The sequence below is a fragment of the Pimephales promelas genome, chromosome 12 (genome assembly GCF_988280905.1).
Source record: "Pimephales promelas chromosome 12, fPimPro1.hap1.1, whole genome shotgun sequence".
Classification (NCBI taxonomy): Eukaryota; Metazoa; Chordata; class Actinopteri; order Cypriniformes; family Leuciscidae; genus Pimephales; species Pimephales promelas.
The window spans coordinates 31,840,201-31,864,710 of NC_142780.1; the positions used below are offsets into that span (position 1 = coordinate 31,840,201).

The 24,510-nt window shown below is 35.5% G+C and overlaps 2 protein-coding genes across 3 annotated transcripts in view; both read left to right on the top strand.

The window, feature by feature from the left end:
- The window catches only part of sv2a (synaptic vesicle glycoprotein 2A), a 38,662-nt gene extending 21,346 nt beyond the window's left edge, over positions 1-17,316 (top strand). The window contains exons 3-13 of the mRNA XM_039685072.2: positions 3,749-3,929; positions 4,753-4,904; positions 5,958-6,091; positions 6,211-6,300; positions 7,430-7,540; positions 9,393-9,481; positions 9,565-9,729; positions 11,356-11,489; positions 14,111-14,314; positions 14,397-14,556; positions 16,700-17,316. Coding sequence (XP_039541006.1) covers positions 3,749-3,929; positions 4,753-4,904; positions 5,958-6,091; positions 6,211-6,300; positions 7,430-7,540; positions 9,393-9,481; positions 9,565-9,729; positions 11,356-11,489; positions 14,111-14,314; positions 14,397-14,556; positions 16,700-16,883 — 1,604 coding nt within the window. The 3' untranslated portion in view covers positions 16,884-17,316. The remainder of the gene's footprint in view (positions 1-3,748; positions 3,930-4,752; positions 4,905-5,957; positions 6,092-6,210; positions 6,301-7,429; positions 7,541-9,392; positions 9,482-9,564; positions 9,730-11,355; positions 11,490-14,110; positions 14,315-14,396; positions 14,557-16,699) is intronic.
- Positions 17,317-22,801: 5,485 nt separating this feature from the next.
- Positions 22,802-24,229, top strand: bola1 (bolA family member 1). 2 transcript variants are annotated; one of them, XM_089118004.1, is made up of 2 exons: positions 22,802-22,934; positions 23,572-24,229. In XM_089118004.1, exons 1-2 carry the CDS (start codon positions 22,901-22,903, stop codon positions 24,030-24,032), a joined length of 495 nt encoding a protein of 164 aa, XP_088974130.1. In that variant the 5' UTR covers positions 22,802-22,900; the 3' UTR covers positions 24,033-24,229. The 2 variants fall into 2 exon arrangements, with proteins under 2 accessions (XP_088974130.1, XP_088974131.1); XM_089118005.1 differs by lacking the exon at positions 22,802-22,934 and adding an exon at positions 23,218-23,350.
- The last annotated feature ends 281 nt before the right edge of the window (positions 24,230-24,510 follow it).

The window sequence follows — 24,510 nt, forward strand, 5'->3', positions numbered from 1 at the left end:
CCTGTCACTGTGCGGGAGAATCACAGCCTCCTCTCTCTCCCTTCCCCCCCTCTCTCTCTCTCTCTCTCTGAGGCGGAGGTCAGCTGTCTCCAGGCACTCCCCTCTCCTGCATCTCTGAGACCCCTCCGACATAATGCAGACGGCCCCGCCCACTCAACCATCACTGAGCCCTAACTCAAACTGGTGTAGCATAAAACACACACACACCTTCCCTTTAAATTCAAGGCATGCGGTTAACCACAATCACAGCTGTTTTTATTAATGCTCTCTGCTGAGTAAGTTGTGTTAAATCGCGCCACACGTGTTCAGTGTTGTCATCTCCATTGTTCAGGACAGGTCTCTCTAGCAAATGTGCTCTGCATCACTGGCTTTGAAGGTCATAAACAGGCCTGTGTGAGAGCAGAAACCACAGAAAGCAGTCGCTCTTCACATTTATACAGTACACATGTTTGTTTATGGAATATGATTGAGAAAATGATCACGCTTTCATCTAGTCTGTCGTTTTTTAGAGAATTTTGTTTGTCCCAATTTAAAATTGCATTTTACACAACAGAACCTTTTTGTGCACTGCAGATTCATAGATATATAGATCTAGATAGGATCTGCATGTATTTGAGATGGTGCTGCAGATGTTTGAGTTTGTGTGGCAGCTGTCAGCACTGCTTCTCTCTCACCTTGGCCTCATATTAGGCCTCTATGGCCGACAGCCGTGATGATGGGCCGTGATAGGCATCACTGCAATGCAGCGCGGGGGTCTGTTAACTCAACCCCTCCTCTCCTGGGCCCATCGGCTTACACTGCACAAACCACAGCTCTCAACACCTTCTGACTGTGCCCGTGGAGCGCTGTGTCCATTGGGCAATGCATTGGCAGACAGGGGTGTGTACTAAAATGGTACACTGGGATTTAAATTTGACAAGGCCATTCTCTTATTAACAGCTGAAAGTTGTGTATGCAGCCTGGGTTGAATTTGATGACATGACAGATTGGGTAATTACAGAACAGCACAAAAACAATAACATGAACACCATAAGAACCAAATATATTTATTTGACAATTGTGTAAGATACTTTTAAGGCTTTTAAGATATTTTTTCTCTTTTAAGAGACTTTATCCTAAGATATATGAAAAACAAACCATATACTGTTTTGTGTGTGTGTATATATACACACAGTATTTTACGGAAGTGAATTGCATTTACTTGAGGAAAAAAAATCTACTCTGTTTTTCTGAATTAACGAGTTAATAATCTCAGAATTACAAGATATTTTTTTCATGAAAAAAATGTTGTTTCTGTTTTTCTGAATCGACGAGTTTATAATCTTTTTTTCATTAAAAAAAGTTGTTTTCTGTTTTTCAGAATAAACAAGTTTATAATCTCAGAATTACAAGATATTTTTTTCATGAAAATGTTTTTTTTTCTGTTTTTCTGAATTAACAAGTTTATAATCTCAGAATTACGAGATATTTTTTTCATGAAAAAAGTTTTTTTCTGTTTTTCTGAACCAACGAGTTTATAATCTCAGAATTACGAGATTTTTTTTCATTAAAAAAAGTTTTTTTTTCTGTTTTTCTGAATCAACGAGTTTATATCTCAGAATTACGAGATATTTTTTTCATAAAAAAAGTTTTTTTTCTGTTTTTCTGAATCAACGAGTTTATAATCTCAGAATTACGAGATATTTTTTTCATGAAAAAAAATGTTTTTTCCATTTTTTCTGACTTAACCAATTAATAATCTCAGAATTACGAGATATTTTTTTCTTAAAAAAAATAAATGTTTCTTCTGTTTTTCTGAATTAATTAGTTAATAATCTCAGAATTATGAGATACATTTTTCTTGGAAAAAAATGTGTTCTCTATTTTTCTGAATTAACGAGTAAAAAATGTTTTCTGTTTTCTGAATTAATGAGTTAATAATCTCAGAATTACGAGATATTTTTTTCATGAAAAAAGTTTTTTTCTGTTTTTCTGAACCAACGAGTTTATAATCTCAGAATTACGAGATTTTTTTTCATTAAAAAAAGTTTTTTTTTCTGTTTTTCTGAATCAACGAGTTTATATCTCAGAATTACGAGATATTTTTTTCATAAAAAAAGTTTTTTTTCTGTTTTTCTGAATCAACGAGTTTATAATCTCAGAATTACGAGATATTTTTTTCATGAAAAAAAATGTTTTTTCCATTTTTTCTGACTTAACCAATTAATAATCTCAGAATTACGAGATATTTTTTTCTTAAAAAAAATAAATGTTTCTTCTGTTTTTCTGAATTAATTAGTTAATAATCTCAGAATTATGAGATACATTTTTCTTGGAAAAAAATGTGTTCTCTATTTTTCTGAATTAACGAGTAAAAAATGTTTTCTGTTTTCTGAATTAATGAGTTAATAATCTCAGAATTACGAGATATTTTTTTCATAAAAAAATAAATGTTTGTTCTGTTTTTATGAATTAAATAGTTAATTATCTCAGAATTATGAGATACATTTTTCTTGGTAACTTTTTTTTTTTACTGTGTTTATGAATTAATGAATTATGAAATCATTTTGCAATAATTAAGTCATTCATTCAGAAAAACAGAGCAAAAACTTTTTCCCGTGAAAAATGTTGTAATTCTGAAATAATTAACTTGTTTATTCAGAAAAACAGAGTAGATTTTTTTTCCTTAAGTGAATGCAATACACTTCCGTTCTATATTATACATATGGAAAGTCTCTTATGCTTAACAAGACTACAGTAAACTGTACAACTTAGAATAACTGTTAATAACTGTTATATGTTAGTATATTTTAATAATGTAATGTAATTTATTCCTGTGATGTCAAAGCTACATCTTCAGCATCTTCAGTGTCACATGATCGTTCAGAAATCATTTTAAGATTTGCTACTCAAGAAACATTTCTTATAATTATCAACTTTCTTTTTAATGTATTTCCATTTTTTATATATTTTGAAATACTAAATATACATTTTATGCTTAATGGAGTGATTTGAGATTCCCATGCGAATCATATAAGGAGGTGAATTTGTACGATCCTGGGTAGTGGGTTCCAATTCATGTCGGATGCTGCCTATATAGGCTGCTAACAGTAAGAGGTTTTGTAACAGAGCCATTGTGTGTTTTTTTTTTTTTGGATAATTGTGTGCCTAAGTAGCCAACAAGACCCAAGGTGTAAAAAGATGTTAATGCAGTGTTAAATGTAGTGTAAAAAACATAACTGAAATCTCCATTAAGTCTCTTCAGATGTGAAAGGAATATCATTTTCCATGGGTCATTTATATTGTATTCATGCACTGCTTTATCAGTGTCGTGGCAGAACATCCATGCCAGCGGTGCCAGCAGTCTGCGTTCACACGAACAGTCACATGACCAGCTGCTGGTGGAGCTGTGAAAGAGTCGTCATTCAGCAGTCAGTGTGAAATCTCTAAACCAAAGAAAACCTCTCACACGAACAAAAGACTAAATGAATTTGAGCTCTCAGACACAAAACAATGAAAGCATTACATTATATACAAGAAGCAAACTTTGACTTTGAATTGAATTCTAGGTCATGTAGCTCTAGCAACAAGCGCCAGTTCCAGAATGGTCATTTTACCTAACATACTGCTCTGTGGGTCACGTTGATTTACTGTCTGTATGGAGTATCACCATTAGTCATCTTGATCTGATGCGGTATGATTTGGACAGGATGCTGGTACGGTTATTGATCCCCCTGTCTCTCTCGCTCTGTCTGTGTTTCTCTCGCAGGTCTAATTGTGTATCTGGGTATGATGGTGGGTGCCTTTGTGTGGGGAGGTCTGGCTGACAGAATCGGGCGCAGGCAGACTCTTCTGATCTCTCTCTCCATCAACAGTGTCTTTGCTTTCTTCTCCTCCTTTGTCCAAGGATACAGCTCCTTCCTGTTCTGTCGTCTGCTTTCCGGTGTGGGGTAAATGCACATTTATAAAATATTATAAAAAACACATATTTATATAAAAAAATGTGTTTAGATATGAGGGTAAGACAAATTTTAAATTTGGGTCTCTTTCAGATAACTTTATAAAAATAAATATGTCATAAAATTAGTTTAAATTAATTATTAAATAATTAAAGTGCATTTTAAAATATCTGTTCTTCCATACATATATATATATATCGATTTGTATTTTATTATTTTTATTTCAAATCTCTTTTTAAGTTTTAATAATATGAGTATTTGTACTTAAATTTGTTCTATTTCAGTTAACAATATTTAAAATTTTCAGTGAAATAAGTGAGCTTATTTCAGCTAACAAAAAAATATTTTTAAAAGTTAGTTTTTCTTACCAGTAACAACTATTTATATATATATATATATAATAAACATATAAATGGACTTATACTTAAATACTTTAATACTTAAATACTTAATATATATATATATATATATATATAATATGTTTAAATTCATTTATAAGTTTCTATAATTTCTTATATTTACAAATTTTATAGGTGGCGTTTTAAACAAATAATTTATAGAAATATCTTCTAATAATTCTGGAAATTCTCCATATACTGTGTGTATAAGCATGTGTATAAGAACAATGCTAGAAGCTGTTACATTTTTTTGAAAATTTTAATTATACTTACTGAAATCTTTACTAGCTCAATTTAAATTTAGAAATGTATTGCAATGATGTTTGAGGTTTTGATGTTTAATATTAAATGAGATATTTTCATTTTAAAAATTATGTGTAAAATCCTAATATTGGAGTCTCTGTTTCATGCTGTAGGATCGGTGGCTCTATTCCCATCGTGTTCTCGTATTACTCTGAGTTTCTGGCTCAAGAGAAGCGTGGTGAGCACTTGAGCTGGCTCTGCATGTTCTGGATGATTGGAGGCATCTACGCTGCTGCCATGGCCTGGGCCATCATTCCCCACTACGGTAACTAGCACTCTTAAATCGTTGGGGTGGTGTACTGTACTGTAGCTTAATGGTTAATTGATCTCAGCTGGTAGCTTGTGGATCCATTAACTCGAGACTGTGCCCTTGAGCAAGACACTTAACCTCAGCTTACTCTAGAGGAGACTCAACCGGTAACTTAAGATGGAGATGTCACAGAAAGTAAATCCACTAATTATGGTGTCGTGTTGTGCTGGTCAATAAAGATTTTAGGGATGTATGAACAATCCAGATGTTATAGAAGTTATAAATCTCACCAACTTCTTTTCAGAAGTAGGTCATGATTTGAAATGCCTAGTTGCCATGAATGCTTACCAGAAATGCCACACTAAAAAAAAAAAAAAATTGGTAGAGACAATTTTAACTCATGATTTGCCAGTAAATTACACAATTTCAAACAAACAGCATGTAATACATTGAATGAAACGTGAAATTATTAGCATGTGGACATTTGATGTGTATAAACCCTATTGACACTTTTTGTTTATTTAAAGACAGGAATAGTTTGTTCAGTAAACCACTGTTTGATAAAAAAAAAATTGTTACTTGAAAACCAAGTTACGTACCGAACCTTCCGATCATCGTTTTTATGAACACCCCATATGAAATAGTTTTACTGTAAAACTAACTCAAGTCTTTGTCTTATTAAAAACATTGAAAAAGTATTTTTTTAAGTACATCTCAAATGTCATAAAAGTTTCCTAACTAAGCCTAAACATTGTAAAAACTAATATGGCTTGATGCACTAACTGTGCCAGGGTTAGCTTGGGTCATGAATAGGAATTTAATTATAGTATATGTAAATATGACAATAAGTCCATTGTATCAAATTATTAATTTCAATGTAAGTATATAGCACTTAAAGCCACTTAATGTAAAGTGGGACCAATAATGAGCTATTTTGTACAGCAGCAGCATGTCTTACTTGCTCACAGCAACGTGTTGTCTATGTATTGGCAGTAGCATTGTCAAACACTCCCAAGTTTTCATGACAGAAATTATTTCCCTTAATAAATGGCCTTTTCTTTAAACTAGGCTGGAGCTTCCAGATGGGATCAGCCTACCAGTTTCATAGCTGGCGAGTGTTTGTGCTGGTGTGTGCGTTTCCCTCCGTCGCTGCTATCGCTGCGCTGACCACCATGCCAGAGAGCCCACGCTTCTTCTTGGAGGTTAGTGACGTCCCACATCTTGGCTTTGACCAGTGTTTTTTGGTTAATTCTGTAGGTAAAACTTGCAGAATGAGCTACTAATCAAAGATGACTTTAATGCATTGTGTGTGTTTTACCAGAACGGGAAACATGATGAAGCTTGGATGATTCTGAAGCAGGTCCATGACACCAACATGAGGGCTAAGGGATACCCGGAGAGGGTTTTCTCTGTGAGTACAGCCAGATTCATCCCTCATTCCTTCCAGGAGAACAATAACATTAGGACAGAAGTGATTCGTGGGAATTTTATTTTCTCAATATGAATTGGAAATTAATTATGCAGTCACACGCTAATAGGTTTCCATTAAATGGCTGAGCTGGGACTCAAATTGGCTTTCATGCACATTTAATCAAGGCCAATAAAGTTATTATTTACATGTAAATTACGCAAACATGTTTCATGTGATATTTTTGGATATCCTATAACAATAATTAGCATTGTAAATCTTAATTATACTCTTCTCACCTCTCACTGATAAGTAGTTTTATAGGAATATTGTGGGCAAAATAATGGGCCAATCAAAAAATGGCAGAGGTCTTTTAATGGTCTTACCATTTTGTTTACAAATCACTGGTCAGAAAATAAGCAAGAATTGCACAAATACTGTTGATTAAGTAATTTAGCACAGAATACCCTTTCATTAACTTGCAGACAGCTTTTAACAGGAAGAAGAGTCAGAGTTGTTCCACTCAATGTTAATGGCTTCAAAAAGTTCATGAGTAGTTGAAAAAAGACCAAATATTCGCTATAGGACTCAAACCTGGACTCGGAACAGGCCAAAACAACAGCCTGCTGGACCTGTTCTCGAGACATTTCTTGGGTGTCTTTGTAACATTGTCTTGTTGAACAATAATATCAGATGATTCCTCATTTATGGGAAGCAAGCCATTCTGCAATATTCTCCAAAGCATTCAATGACTTGTCACAGTGAAGCATCTCACCAACACCAGCAGTTAAAAGGCTCCCCATACTATGACACCATGCTTCACTGTGGAAGAGATGCATTTATTATTATATTTCTCATCAGATTTTCAAAGACACTGCTCTGGAGCATCACCTCATGTTTCATTATGATTCATCACTCAACCCGTAACCCGTAAGGAAGGAGCCCGGCTGACCAAAGATTTCATTCAGTCTTTATTTTCTGAGACAGTTTTTATGCTTTTACATTTCGCATTTTGTAAGGAGTGTGTATTATATATACAGTAGGCTATTCATGTAGATTACTATCAATTAAGCACACAAACTTATCAGTAAAGTATCAAGGCTCTTTTTCAAGCATGCTGTGAAATCCCCAGGTCACCACCATTAAGACGGTGAAACAGATGGATGAGTTGGTTGACATGGGTGGAGAGGCCACAGCCTGGCACCAGCGCTGGAGGATCAAGCTGACCAATCTCTTCCACCAGGTAGAGTACTACAAACACTGACAAAGTCATGAAAAAGACTACCACTATATGAAACTGTACTTTGAAATGTACTACACTTTTTTCTTTTTTTTTTTTATCTTTATTTAATAATAAATACACTTTACAGACAGAAACTACATGCTTATACATTCATCCTCACATTCATACCCCAGAACATACATGAGAAAAGATAGACACACTTTACAAATATATTACGACAGAAGAATAAATATGATATGAAAAAGATCGGAAAAACTACAAAATTTCGAAAACATTACAAAATTTCATATAATTATAATATACATAGAATATTACTCCATTTTTTATTATATCCATTCATTCTATTTTTACTTTCTGCTATTATCTTTTCCAAACGAAGATGTGACCTTATAACATTCTTAAAGTGATCTAAACAAATAAAAAAAAAAAAAAATTTTTCCCTATTAATAAAATGGTATTTAACAAAAGAAAACTACCTGTACTACACTTTTGTACCATTTTATTTTATATCATTCAAAGTTTCTTGCACCAAAAAGTCATTTCATTGTACAAAACCATTTTTAACCCTTTGTGCACTACCGTTCAAACGTTGTTGTTGTTTTTTTTTTTTTTATGAAATTCATATTTATATTCCTCGAAGATGCATTCAATTGATCAAAAGTAGCAGTAAAGACATTCATAATGTTACAAAAGATTTCTATTTAAAATAAATCCTGTTCTTTTGAATTCTGAAGAAAATGTATCCACAAAAATATCAAACAGGACCAGGTATATTATTGTTAACCTAATCTAAAGATATTAAAAACATTTTATTTTATTTTATTTTTTATTTGTTTGCACCAATTGCACCAGAGTTACCTAATAGCAAATTTGCATCTGTTGTCCCTGGGCAGGTAGACAAAACATAACAAAAGACACAAAGCAACCACTAAAACAACAAATGCACTACATAAATTTGCAAATGACATTTTATCCATCAATTTAAATTGATAAAAAACATTTTGATAAATACACCAGATACAGAATACAGAAAATGCAATGCAATAATTAATGGCGACACTCTTGTGCTGATTTTAGATCAATTTTGAGGCTGGTTTTAAATACTGCAAAACTTCCTGAGTTTCTAATGTTAGCGGGTATTGAATTCCACTTCCCCCACTACTTTAACGGAGTAGGCAGATTGACCAAAGGTTGACTTTCTAAAAGGCGGTACCAAATCACCCCTAGTTGATGCTCTAGTTTTACCGGCACTGCCACTGCCAGAAAAAACTATGCATCCTCTAAGAGGAGGGGGTGCAAGTTCATGAACAACTTTAAACAATTTTAATTGAAATAAAGGTAAAATAAAAAACAATATTTGATGAAAACCTGAGTTGAAGCACTAAAATTACTAACAGGAAATAAATAAAAACTAAAACTGAACTAATAATAAAATCAACAATATAATGAATTAAATAAATACAATTAAATGTAAATAGTATTATTTGAAAAGAACAAAACTAATCAAATGACAAATACCGAACAGGCCTTGATATATAAATGTGGATAGTCATAGATTGCTTATGTAATTATGATGTTGTTACTGTGGCGATTCCCGATTGACACACATTTGCAGCTTAGTTTCCATAAATAGTAAATGTTGAAGTGTGTCTACATACAGCGAGAAAAATATGTGTAGGATTTACTTGTTTATGAACAATATTCATTCATATAAATTTCTAGTAAATTTTTCACAAATAATTACAAAGAAAAGGTAAGGAACACATCAGATTAAATGTGACATTTTGAAGTAGAAAGACTGAAATAGTACTGTCTTGTGAAATAATAATCTATAATGAATAATTTTTTCCAGGTGTGGAGCAACTTCTTGACGGTGTTTAATCCAGAGTACCGGAGGATCACCTACATGATGATGGCCGTGTGGTTTTCCATGTCCTTCAGGTGAACCACACCGAACTTTTCCAGACCATCTAATGATTTGTTTATCTGCATTGTTTCATGGCTTGTTTGCTCTCTGCCTCCAGCTACTACGGGTTGACCGTTTGGTTCCCTGACATGATCAAATACCTGCAGAAGCAAGAGTACTCCTCACGCACAAAGGTCTTCATCAAAGAGAAAGTGGAGCATGTGACCTTTAACTTCACCCTGGAGAACCAGATCCACCGGAATGGAGAGTACTTCAACAACAAGTAAGGGGCAGTATGCCGAACATATTTCAGTAAATAGAGCTGACCTTTCTATGAAAGGTGAATTGTGTTGTGACATTCTGCTTGGAATATTCCAGATCAAACGCAATTTAAGTGTGATAGAACGGCTTAACAACCTTGAGTGTCTTTTGAACATGCTTCTATTTTTTATTTTATTTTTTTGGAAGAATGACACTTGGATGGTGAAAATAATAGTACAAGAAATATTTAAATGTCTCACGCAATATTATCTCTGGTCCAAGTCAGCTGACTACCGAGACAGCATTTTAAAACATCATATACTGTATGTGAAGACGACTTCTTTTGGGCCAAAATATGTTGTTTTTTTTATTTATATACTATTATTGTTTTAATCAATTTGTAAGGAATAATTGACGACGGGCCATTGAATTATTAGAAAAACAATGCACACTCGAGGTGTAACATTACCACCTCGGGTGTGCACTATTTTTCTAATAATTCAACAGCCCGCAGTCAATTATTCCGCTTATACAATGGTTACCACACCTCAAAACATTCAGATGATGTATTTCAAGACGTTTGTCAAGTTTTTGTCCTTAAAACACCCTTCTGTGTAGGACTGATTTTTTATCCATCTAATCCCAAGGCCCTGTTGCTAATTCAAAAACATCACTTCACAGCTAGTAACGGAGGCTTGAGCCATTGATAGCAAACTGATGCAGTTATTAGATGAAGAGAGAGAGAGAGAGAGAGAGAGAGATTAAGCGTGTATGAATCACCCAAGTCTGTTCATCTCTCAACAGTATTCGGCAAAACCTGCCTGGATCTACTTTAGCCGTGCGTTTCCCTGAAAATAAACGCTCGTCAACCAACCAGATTCAAGCATTAAACAGCCCCGTAGTATAATTAATGTTTATTGCATTACTATAGTGTCATGATGGTGTTTAGTATTTGTATATAGGACACCTTTTACATATCAGTACTTGCCTTCTGTGATGAGCTTTGATTCTTCATGTGACTTTCTCATCACAATCTGTTTTTGGTGGTTTTCAGTATATTACAAAAGTCCAAAACAGATATTAGAATAGGTTGTTAATATTAACACTATATCAGTTATTGAAATATGTTTTTGTTTAATTTAAGGTAATTTGTTCAATCTGTAAAACATTAAATGTTATTACCATATTTTTATGATACATTTCTGGCAATCACAGCTGCCTTTTTTTATTTGAAGCACTTTGTGAAAGCTAAATGAAAAATCTGCAGTGTTGTTCATATTTTGGGCGAACGTGAACTGAACGTACTATATACTGCCTGATGAACGTTACATTCTGGTGACTGTGAACGTACGCTCTCTCAGTTTAACTTCGTACAATAGGGTGCCAGATTTCTATAGAGCCTTCCAGGCTAAAACGCACGTAAACAAGCCTTAAACTGTAGCGGAAAAAAACAAACAAGGTGGTTAAGTTTCGGTATTGAGTAGGATATGGTCATGCAGAGTAAGGCATTAATATGTGCTTTATAAGTACTGATAAACAGCCAGTAATATGCATGCTAATAAGCAACTAGTTAATAGTAAGAATTGGACCCTAAACTACTAATGTGTTACCAAATTTCTTAGTGGATCTTTTCTCTTTGCTATTAAAGGTTCTTGAATCTGAAGATGAAGTCTATGGTGTTTGAAGACTCCATGTTTGAGGAATGCTACTTTGAGGATATCACGTCAAGCAACACCTTCTTCAGAAACTGCACCTTTATCTCCACCCTTTTCTACAACACTGGTGAGAACACTGCTATAAACAAATATAGCACTGCTGTTGAATGTTTTTGAATGTGATCGACACATTCAGACGTATAAATTATTTGGATTCAAGCCGTAGGCATTCAAAACTATGATCCTTTGTAAGAAGACACTCATGTGACATGTTTTGCTACGGTTAAAATGGCCTCAGGTTTTAGAGCTATTGAAGGCATTTCAGGTATCCTAGCAACACCAGCTCAGATTCTTCCTCTGCTTGTCCGACAATCTGCTTTTCCTGAATCAGTCGTACTGGGCGTTTATGATTGTTTCTCTGAGCAGCTTGCGGATGAATGATGAAACTTAAAAACAAAAGCTTTGAGTCTGTTCTAAAAAAAGTAATCTGCTTTTAACTTTTATATTTATGCATTTGCAAAAACTTTTGCTTAAAGCAATTTTCATTGCATTTGAGGTGTATTTTATCAGTTCCTGATATCTCCATCATTTTGCTGTTCCAAAAGGTAGGCAAATCCCAGAATGTATTGCAATAAGCTTAATGAATACATTAATTCAATATGGCAATGAAGTGAGAGACTACGTCCTGGTTTCACAGACAGGGCTTGGATTAAGCCAGGATTAGGTCTTAGTTAAATAAGGATACTTAAGTAGTTTATATATACATTCCTTAGAAAAACACATTACTGGTGTGCATCTTAAGATATGTCAGTGAAAGTTGCTTTCAGTTAAGGCAGCTCAAACATGCATTTTAGTCTGTGACTAGACTTAAAGGAGTAGTTCACTTTTAAAAAAACTTTTGCTGATAAATTACTCACCCCCATGTCATCCAAGATGTCCATGTCTTTCTTTCCTCAGTCGAAAAGAAATTAAGGTTTTTGATGAAAACATTCCAGGATTTTTCTCCTTATAATGGACTTCCATGGGAACCAGGTCCAACCGAGGTCCAAACGACAGTTTATAACAGTTTCAGATGCAGCTTCAAATGTCTTTAAACGACACCAAACGATAAATAAGGGTCTTATCATGCGAAACGATCGGTTATTTCAAAGCTTATTCCAAAAATGTAACTTTTCTAAGGACAAATGCTAGCCTTGTAATATATTGTGAGGCACGTTTGCAACGTCACGTAATACGTAATTACGTTCAAAAGGTCACGGGTGACGTGGCCGAAAGTACAGAATCAAAATCGTCCGACATCGTTGTTTTACCTTTTAATTCCTTTTTTGTAAACGGCGTTTGAGTTAGTTTTCACGTTCAACCTATGCGTTCAACTTGTAAACACTCTGACTCTGTACTTCTGGCTACGTCGCCCGTGACCTTTTGAACGTAATTACGTATTACGTGACGTTGCAAACGCGCCTCACAGAATGGAGAAAGGCTAGCATTTGTCCTTAGAAAAGTTACATTTTTGGAATAAGCTTTAAAATAACCGATCGTTTCGCATGATAAGACCCTTATTCATCGTCTGGTGTCGTTTAAAGACATTTGAAGCTGCATATGAAACTGTTATAACTGTCGTTTGGACCTCGGTTGGACCTGGTTCCCATGGAAGTCCATTATAAGGAGAAAAATCCTGGAATGTTTTCATCAAAAACCTTAATTTCTTTTCGACTGAGGAAAGAAAGACATGGACATCTTGGATGACATGGGGGTGAGTAAATTATCAGCAAAAGTTTTTTCAAAAGTGAACTAATCCTTTAAAGGGATAGTTAACCCAAAAATTAAAATTAGCCCATGATTTACTCACCCTCAAGCCATCCTAGGTGTATATGACATTCTTCCTTCAGACGAATACAGTCAGAGTTATAAAAATCTCCTGGCTCTTCCAAGCTTTATAACGGCAGTGTATCTATTATCCATTATGCGGATTGACAACAGAACCGGAAGACAATACAATGCTGAATAAAGTCGTAGTTTTTGTTATTTTTGGACCAAAATGTATTTTCGATGCTTCAAAACATTGTAACTAACCCACTGATGTCACATGGACTACTTTGATAATGTCTTTATTTCCTTTCTGGACAAGGACAGTATACCGTACATCCATTTTCAATGGAGGGACGGAAAGGGTGAACTAACCCTTTAATACCAGGAGTAAACAGGGCCAGAAAAAGGGCTGTCAAACGATTAATCGCATCCAAAATAAAAGTTTGTGTTTACATAATATATGTGGGTGCACTGTGTATAATTATTTTGTATATGTATATATATATATAAATAGACACACATGCATGTATAAATAAGAAAAAAAATATTATTTATATATAAATTATATATAAATCTATATACAGTATATACATGAAAATATTTCTTAAATATATACAAGCATGTATGTGTATATTTATATATATAAAATAACTATACACAGTGCACCCACATATATTATGTAAACACAAACTTTTATTTTGGATGCGATTAATCGCGATTAATCGTTTGACAGCCCTAGCCAGAAATGTTGTTGTCTTCTAAGCCCTCTAAGTAGCTCAATGGTTTAGAACACATGCATAAAGATGCCATCTATCTACCGATTACCTACTATCTACTCTATGATACTGATTATAGCGGTCTGACCTAGAAGCGTTTATGTAAACTGTTGTGGAGGATTAGCCGCTGTTTTGGTTAACAAGAGCCCTCATCTGTTTTTAGACCTATTCAAGTACCGGCTGATCAACAGCAAACTCATCAACAGCACCTTTCTGCATAACAAAGAGGGTTGCATGCTGGATTTCAGCGATGAAAACAACGCCTACATGATCTATTTCGTCAGCTTCCTTGGCACACTTGCTGTCCTGCCTGGGAACATTGTGTCTGCTTTGCTTATGGACAAGATCGGACGTCTAAGAATGCTGGGTAAAAAATAAAAAAACACATTTTAGGGCTTTGAAAATGAGGTCATTTAACTTGAACTTGTTCTCACTCTCCTCTGGTGCAGCGGGTTCCAGTGTGATTTCCTGCGTCAGCTGCTTCTTCCTGTCATTCGGAAACAGCGAATCCGCTATGATTGCCTTGCTCTGTCTATTTGGGGGCATCAGCATTGCATCATGGAATGCCCTGGATGTACTAACGGTGGAGCTGTACCCCTCGGACAAGAGGTGGGCCAAGTTCATATTTCTGTGATTACTGCATCTACCACAATTGCCACTTTTCTCTCTGCATTGTATTAATACAATAACCTCAGTAAGTATTTGGACACTTGCATTTTACGCCACACTTTAATCGTCATGGAATTAGATAAAAACACGTTTCTCTTCTCCTTTTAATTTCTTTTTTTATTATTATACTAAAAGAAAATGATTAGAAACATGAATAGATCAAACGTATGTCAGCAATTTTGTGCTGCATTGCCACTGCAGTGCAGATCAAATACATTATAATTTAGGGGATATCTAAAAATTCTCAGTCAAAATGAATGAAGTCTCAGTGCTTCCTTGTGCATTATTTCTAAGAAAATATGTTGACAGTGCCTGCTCAAAAATGTGTGCTCTTTAGCACCTCTAAGAGGACATTTACTGAACAAACATTAGATTTCAGAAATTTTTTGAGATGGATTGATGATTGATTTGATCGATCATTGATTGATTCATTGATTGGTTGATTGATAGACAGACAGATCATCCCCAAATGGTAGTGTGGATACTATATAGATAGATAGAAGGACGAATGCATAGATGGATAGATTTAATATATTAAATCCATCATTTTCTTTCTTAAAGACAGAAAATCGACCATTGATACGTCACTTATGCTCTCTTTGTTGTTGTTTTTTATCAGTAACTAGTTTTGATTGTATTACGTGATAATTTAAAGGCACACTATGCACTCTCTGGTTTTTTTGTAAAACAGTGACCTCTAGAGCCGCTGTGGTGTACTTGCACTGTCGTAAATAACCGTTATTCCCCTGTTACTGCATATCTACTGAACTACTGTCAAGTGCTAGACTGCTTTTTAATAATAAAGTTGCCTATCGCGTTTGCTGGCTTATAGCGTTTTTACATGATTTCTGCAAAATCAGAAGTAAATAGCCTATAGTGTATAGGCTACTGTATAATTTAATTCATGTTTTTTGATTGTAATGTAAACATTACAAAATGTCAGATGACATCAATCAAGTTAAATGTACGTCGCATTATTTCATAACATTGGACGTTATGATTTAGACATGATTACAATTTATCATAATAGCAAATTGTGTTCAATTATTTACAACCTCTAGGCTTATATATGTCCTAATAATTATGTGAGATATTGACTATGTCCTCATGGTAATCGCAAGAATCAACATCAACAGCGTCAAGATTTGATTGATTCATAATCAACACAATTTGAAGTTACAGTCGGGAAGTGTACTGTTAGTCAGATAAACTTGATATAACAGTAACTTACACACGTCATAAGAAATCCGAACCAGACACAGGACTAAAGATACGTGATAAATACACATCACAACACCTGAGTTCAGCTGGCAAACTAGCTCTTGTGGCAAGCTCGGCAATAAAACATAACGAAAAAAACAACAAGACTAAGAGAAACGACTGTTTTTAGGAAGTCTGCTTAAAGCTCTGGTAATCGAAAGCTATTATAGACACATGTGAGAATTATTGAACTGGTATAATTATCAACAACGGATGAATGAACAGCACCGTAAAAAATTACATACCACAAGCCAGTGCAGCAACATACAATATAGAGACAAGTATACAAATACAAACAAGTTTATAAATAAGAGATTTACTTACAAGTCCATCAACAAGATCGCCAGGTCAGCATCGCAGTTACAATCCAGTGCAGCTTTTAAGCTCGCGCCAACGAGTGAAAGCCCGACCGAGTGGACTCTTGTCCGGTTTCTATTCTAGCACGGTCCGATTCTCTTTCCCTTTTTCGAAAGTAGCTTCATACAGTATGATGTTGTTGATGCGTGTGACGTCGTTGCCGTAAACCTTTTCGTGATTCTCACGCGCTGTGTCAGGGGCGCCACTCTCAAACTTGCATGGCTGGTTTTTCCGGCGGCGTCCCCCCCAAGCTTTCCTACCAGGATGATTCGCCCTACTATGACTTTGTTAACCACCAAAACGACTTTGAAGCTGTTATATTAAGGTACAGATCTTGCATAGAGTGCCTTTAACATGTCATTTGTGTTTGTGTTATGTCCGCATCTACGGTGGAAACAAATTTCCTCTCAAGGACAAAAAAAATCTAATTGACGTCATTTCTAATCTTCGTCTCCTTTTTTTTCAGAACTACAGCCTTCGGGTTTCTGAACGCCTTGTGTAAGTTAGCAGCAGTCCTGGGCATCAGCATCTTCCAGTCGTTCGTGGGCATCACTAAAGCGGTGCCCATCCTCTTCGCGTCGGGGGCTTTGGCAGTGGGAAGCTTCTTGGCTCTCAAGCTCCCTGAGACTCGCGGTCAGGTGCTTCAATAGTGCGGTATTCAGCGTTTGAGTAGGGAATGCCCGACTTTGTCGCCCCCAAACCCAGTCCGTGAGTGAGCAATGCTGGAAGCAGCCAAAACAAACCCCACATTTACAGATATCTTCATTCCTCCAATATGTGCAATTACATTATTTCATTTGAATTTCATTTCATTCAAATCTACATGTATAAATATGTTCCCTGCTGATATCTCATTTTCTCACAGGAATATTGTGTGTGTGTGTGTGTAGAAAAACTGCCATGTTAAACACATTCCAGATTTGCGTTATGGTACGAATGTGAAATTTAACATGTTCATTTTGACTTTCCCTTTAATCTTCATCCAAGCCATCACGCGGTTTGAAAACCATCACTGAGGACCCGTGAAATCAGTAGATAGTTATATTTGAATGGACAGTGTTGATCTAGTGGTGCTGGTGATGGTTATTGTTGTTGCTTTACTCTAGTCCTTTGTGTCCCGAGAAGTGTGTGACGCCACAATTGTCTGCTATATCGGCTCAAGCACTCCTCACCTTTTAGATGTTTTACAGCATAAATGCTAACATTACATAACTATAGACAGTGTATCATTGGTTCACTCATTTTTTGTAGTACTCCATCTGACGAATTCGGTTATTCTTTCAAAATGTCTGATATTGACAGTGTTGTGCATGCAATGAAGCCCGACACGCTTGAAGATAACTGATAACTGACAGTGCTGTGTATTACACTTCTCTACCCATGATTCTTTGGACATTATGTAAAATATGAGAGTGACTTAGTATGGTTTAGTAAGCCATTATTCATATTTTCCAGAGCAGTTTCAGTTTTGAATGTGCGCAAACATTGAGACGAACCTTACATTCGCCCCGTTTATCCATTGAACACGTGAAAAAACGTAAAAAAAATAATAAAATGAAGCACAAAGTGATCTGATTAAAAACAATAGGTTTATTTTGATGATTATGTAAATTATGTATTGAATATAAATATATACAAATTAGCTGTAATTCAAGTCTGTCTGTTTGAACACTCAAAAACTATTATTAAATATACAAACATATATATATAAATATATATATATATAAGAAAAATATGTACATGTTCAGATGTTGAACTAGTATCAACATAATGTCTTAGATAGATTCCATGTGATGTATGTATATACAGGTTTTCTGTTCATTAAGGAATTTAATTTTTTTTATCAAAGCAAATATATATATATAAAAAAAAATGTCCACTGATTTGCAGCACACACAAACGCCCTCTTTCATGTTTTCTCTTGTGTTCTTGTAAAGAAACAGAGGTATCCGTCTGTATGTGGGTGTGTGTGTGTAAAGTATGGAAGTACGTGTGCTTGCATGTGAAATGTTGAGTGTTCTCTGAATATTTGTATTTATTTATATAACTGTTTATGAGAGTTTGATTTTATAGTATTTTTTACTTTGAGTATCTGTAGAGGCAGATGTAGTGCCACATGCAGGGTGATTTTTTTTTTTTGCTGTATCATTGTTGACCTGATGTTCAATTTTTGGTGACTTGGTAGCAGTAACTGAATATAGCATCAAAAAGAGGCGAAAGTCAAAACTCAATGGATTTTAAAAACAATGTGTTGTAACGTTTGACGGGAAGCAAAAACCATGGATATCCCATTAGGACAACTCGTCCAACTTGCTACATTTTACCAAGCACAAGTATCATGGAAAAATGGTTTAATTACCAGATATTTAAGCAAAAAAAAATGTTTAAAGACAAAACCCACTCGGCTGGAAGCTATATTTCAGCCATGTTCCTTTTAAACACAGCCAGCGCTTACACAACAACAGTTTTTAGTGTCATTCAACATTCTTTACTGCCATTTTGTAGGATAGCAGCCATATTATGTGCTCAGAGTAGACAACCAACAACCAATTTTTAGATTTAACAATCACCAAAGTGGTTACCAAACACAAACTATTTATTTTAGGCACAAATGTAACTTTTAAGCACTTAAAATGTTTCTTAAAGCGCTTAAATTGGCATTGCGCGGTGCCACGCATCACATAATTTTAAAACGAACTGTCGTAGAAACTGCCACCCCTGCCGTGACCTTTGGTCACCAGTAGTGTCACAGATGCTGTAGTGACAATCTGTATGTGTGCCATGTGTGACCGTGCGCATCTTTAATTGCCAAATCTTTTCTACTTCCTCAGTTTGTACTGGCAGATCTCTCATCACGGCAGACTAAACATGATTTGTAATAAATTGACGTTCTAGCAGGGTGTGGTGATATAAGTAAGCGAATAAAGACAGAATATGAAAAACAAAACAAGGCTTAGAGGTGGGCGATATGACCAAAACGTTACATCATGTTACGAGTTATTTTATTTCGCGATAACGATATCACAATATAGCCTTGATTGAAATTTCATAATTCTTGTCGCCATTCATTAAAAAAATGTATACTAGCCTAAGTAAAAAAAAAAAAACAGCAACTCTCAAGCTTACTAAAGACAAGTTAACAGTGACAAAGAAACTAATTACAGGCATATAGGAAAACAAACTAGCTGAAAAACGTCAAGCACTAGAAATAAAAAATTGTAAATAAATTGTATTATTGTAAAAGTAATCAAACGTTAAAAAAAATCAGTGCACAGTCTTCACTGTGTAAATTAGTGCTGGCAAATGATTAAAATATTTAATTGTGATTAATCGCATTAATGTCATACTTAACTCGCGATTAATCGCAATTAATCATTAAAATGGGTTTGAATGGGCCGTTAAAATGGGTTTGCATTAACGCCGTTAATAGCGCGTTTAACTGACAGCCCTAAATTAAATATATATTTTTTTCTTATTAAACTTACAAAAGTTATTCAGCCTTTTTTGTTGTTTGATTAACAATAATAACGACTATAATTATATAGTATAACAATTATAACGATAATAATACTCGTGCGTTTTCTTTCTCAACTGTTCACGTTCACTTAAGACAATGAATAAATGACTGTTTACTTGCAAAGACATCGTCACTTTGACACATAAATATGTGTATTTAACCGTCCAAGCCCAGTTAGTCGGCAAACATCACTTTTTGTCGGGAAAAAACGGCTTTATGTGAGGAACAGCACGCGCATATAGCGAAATGAGTTGTCTTTCGCTGCTCACTGCGCTTTAACGGTTTAACATCACTAGTTTTTAAACAGCAATACTTAAGAATGCATGCAAATGACTGCATAGCACAGCAACGTCACAACCGCGATAGACGACGATAGCCCAAAATCTCCGGTTGACAAATTTCTACCGGTCTACCGGTGTATCGCCCACCCCTAACAAGGCTTATATCTCTCAATCAGGTGTTTTACGCACTTAATGCTCGTGCAAACGGTCAAAATAAGCCGGAAGCTGGTTACAATTAGAGAATGCTTGAAAAATATAACTATTAAAGATTTTGTTTGTCAGTGAACTGTATGTACGCACAACCAATCGTTTGTTAATATAGAACTTATTTGATGTCACCATTTCCAAACAGTCCTGCAGTTTGTAGCCCTCCATATGGTCACATCTCTTAATGTGTCGCTGTTGTTCCCTTCATTGAATAACGTCATATTTGCTGTCGTATGCTGTGAATTACAGTAACTAATCTCAGTGAAGCAGTGACTTATCTCTGTGTACAAGCAGTCCTGGATTTGGTGCACATCATCACTTAGGATTGTGTACTGGTTGCAAGACATATGGGTTTTGTTACAGGGTCTTTTGTATTTCTAAACGTGCTCAATTAGCAACAACCAATCTTGTGTGCAAAAAGAAATCAAAGCAATAAGTGGTAAACATGTTCGCTCTGCCCCCAAATTTTGGGCAAGAAAGCACACTAACCCCCGGTTTCACAGACGAGGCTTAAGCTAGTCACAGACTAAAATGCTGATCTGAAAGCAACTGCTCTCAAAATATGTCAGTGCCACTGTTTTGACTCAAGATGCACTCCAGTAAAGTTCGTTTCCCCAAAGGCTCATTTATAAAAGCTGTCCTAACTGAACTAAGACCTAATCCTGGCTTAATTTAAGCCATGTCTGTGAAACCGGGCCTAAAATGTCCGCTGGCCATATTTGATGAAACAGCAGCTGAAAGAAAACAGGCCAACATCCGTGTACTCTACAAATATACCATAGGTCTTCTGATGCTTTTGTCAGTTTCAGTGTATTACCATAATTTAAATGTGACAGAGAGTTTATCACCTTATCATTGTACTGTGCTGTAGAGATTGTAGATGTTTGTATGTAAATGAATAAATATGTGGAATAATAAAAACAAAAAAGATAAAAAATGTTGAACATGAGAAATAGAGTACTACTGTATGTTGTTCATTTTGTGATTTGTTTTTTTGTACATGAGAATGGAAATGTTGACATTATCGCTGAATATAGATTCCATCCTTACCAAAATGGTTCTGTATTACAGTTTGTGAGAGATTTGCTTTTGTTTTTTTGTTTTGTTTTTTGACTCGTATTCAGGGGGTTGGACTGCGCTTGTGCAGTTAAAACTGTCCCTCGGTGGATTTAAAACGTACATACGAATAATAAACAAATGGTATATTGCTTGAATAGATTATTTGAGTTCTTGATGCACCACATAGACAAACTTTATTTTCTAAACTAAAAATCTGTATTACTCACCCTCATGTCTTTCCAGCCTCGTACAGTAGAACACAAACCTATATGCTTTGCAGAAGTCCATATGAATGAAAATGGACCCTTTTCACTGACTGATGACGTTTTGATAGTCCTCAGCATCGTAAATCCTGCAAAGTTAAAAAAAAATGTATGTACATTTATAACACTATACTTTGTTTTATAGTAAATTTGCAGAAAATTTTTAAAAACGAGTTAACGCTGCTGTTAGGGTGTTTCGATTACTGTACAGTATCTATGAGTGATGGTGAAATTGACATCTTTCTCTTTTCTGACTGCAATTAACAATCTCTTTCTCTCTTTTTGAAAATAGTCAAAACACCATTGTGGAGTTTTTCTTTTGCTATTTGAACAACAACAAAAAATAATAAAAAATGATGTAGCCTAGTCTCTCATTCACCACCAAATAGGTTTACCTCCGCTTTGGAGAAACACGGAAATGTGAAAAAGGTCAATACTTTATTGCCATGCTCAAGTGTGGGAAAGCCACATAAAAGTATGACGTGTCTGTCTTCTAAAAGGTAAATAAACAAAATAATCTGTGTGCATCTGAGACCATTTCACAAGATGTAAACAACACTGGTCCAGAAGCACTTCCTGTTTCAGTTTGTAACTGTTTTCTTTATTTCACATGTAAAGAAAACATCTTAAAGACGTTTGTTTAACTTTTTGATTAAGTTTTAAATGTTCTGTTGGTTGTATTTTATCCCAGCTTTTATGTAGTGTTAAAAAACTGAAACAGGAAGTGCTTCTGGACAGTTCAAACAGTGTTATGTAAACTCAAATTAAAAAAAGATTTTTTCAAGCCAAGCAATTACGTTTTTGTAAATGTAGGCCTACTTCTGAATGGTAAATCTACAATACAGTGATAAGTAATTAGGCTATTTATTTTACGTTTTGCTTATGTGGTTCTGGATGTGGCTCTTTCCGCATCCAGCTTATGTGGTTACTAATATAAACATAAAACTAAAACGGTTTAGTGTGTATACACAGTATATGGATTTTTTTAAAAAAATACAATGGCGTATTTCGTGTGACGTATTGTTAGGCCAGTAGCGCGCTTAACAGCAACAGCCTACATGCATTAAGCTTTGATTGTAACCGTCCGATCCACATTTAACGGAAGCGTTTATGAAAACGGTGTAATGTATGTAAGATTAAACCAAACCTGACCACTTGTTAGTATGACCAAAGACTGGATCTAAAAATATAAATGAGAACAGTGCCATCAAGCGCATGTATTTGACGTAACTCTCTTTATGGCCGCTATGTGGCGGTAGAGTACTTTCTGCCCCCCGCATTCTAAACAAACAGTGAAGGAAGATCTGCATCAGTCGCTTCCGGTCGCTTCCTGTGTGTGGATGTTATGCAAAAACAACACGCAGAACACGAAAGGTGAGTGAAATGATTTTGACCGCGTAATATCTCGGCCACTTGTTACTTGCTTAAATAAACCTGTGCTAGAAAATTCATTTTAAAGAGCAACTGTGTAGGTAAATCTAGAACATATACATGTAACCCATTTCGGCTGGGTGTCTGTGTAATATGAAGCTGCGTGAATTTGCGACATCAGAAACTTTAAACTTTTTCAGAGAGCATGACATTTATTTATGAGATTTGAACGATCAAGAGATTTCAACCACATGCAAATGAGCATAGACATGCAGTGTTTCTCAGTTCTGCTGTTATAATTACAGGTGTTTAAAGAGTTTCAGTTCCCTTTTGTACATAGGTTGACAGCGTTTCAGCAAGTTAGTCCGTTTAGGCACGTGCAAGATTAGGTTACCACATCCACATCAACAGATGGAGTGGTATGACAACTTTAATTTTATTAATTATTAGGTCCCGCTTTATATTAAGTTGACGTACTTGCATCGAAAAATAAGTATAATGTACATGTTGTATTGTAAAACACATTGCTGCTATCGTGGTGTGAAACGGGTAAGGTTAGGGTCAGGTGTGTGTGGTATGGGTAGGTTTAAAGGTGGCAAATTGTGCTTATGTCTCATTGATCCTTCATGTTTTCCTGCAGGTGATCTCCTGTGCCTGATGCTGTCCTGTGCTCTCCGCTGCCTGCGTCCCTCATCCTGCACCCTAGCCTCATCCAGACAGCTGGCCCATCACATGGATCCCAGTTTTCCCCGTCCTGTAGAGACCACCATACGGACCAAACTGACCCAGAACCTCAAACCTGAGCACCTAGAGGTTATAAATGAGAGCCACATGCATGCTGTGCCCCCTGGTTCAGAGTCCCACTTCAGAGTTCTGGTGGTGAGTCCTCAGTTCGAGGGTCTTTCCCTCTTGCAGCGTCATCGGCTTGTGAACGAGTCTCTGCGAGAGGAGCTCAGCACGTGTGTTCATGCCCTCGCCATCCAGGCTAAGACGCCCCAGCAGTGGAGCAGCAACTCCAGCCTGGCCAAAAGCCCCCCCTGCATGGGAGGATCCAAGCATGATGACACCATGACTGAGAAACTGAAGGCAGGGAGAGACTGACTGTGACATGGCATTTCAGAAACAAACACTGTTTGTGGGGTATTATGATATAATCCCATATGAAGTGAGTTATGCATATCTTTCATGAGGAGCTGACAGACACTAATACTCAGTAATACTTCAATACAAATATTAATAAATTCCATTTGTTCTTATCGGCTTGGACTGGTTAAGGACTATAATAAAAAGATAATTTATAATTTACATCAAAAGAAAATGCTTATTTCGTTTTATCACTTTGTTTTTAATTAAAAAAAAAACTCTTATTAAGGATGGTTTCTTATCGAGTTGATACATTATCGGTCAAAAGTTTGAAATATATATACGTATATATATTATGTTTTTGAAAAGTCTGTCTTTCTTTGATCAAAACCGTGAAATATTACATTTTAAAATAACAGTTTTCTATTTGAATGTGTTTTAAAAATGTAGTTTAATCCTGTGACGGGAAAACTTAATTTTCAGCATCATTACTCCA

Excerpts from the sequence above, each read along its gene's own strand:
- bola1 (XM_089118004.1), top strand. The coding sequence starts at position 22,901 with ATGTTATGCAAAAACAACACGCAGAACACGAAAG. Across the intron at positions 22,935-23,571 it reads CAACACGCAGAACACGAAAG|GTGATCTCCTGTGCCTGATG; the intron begins GTGAGTGAAATG and ends GTTTTCCTGCAG.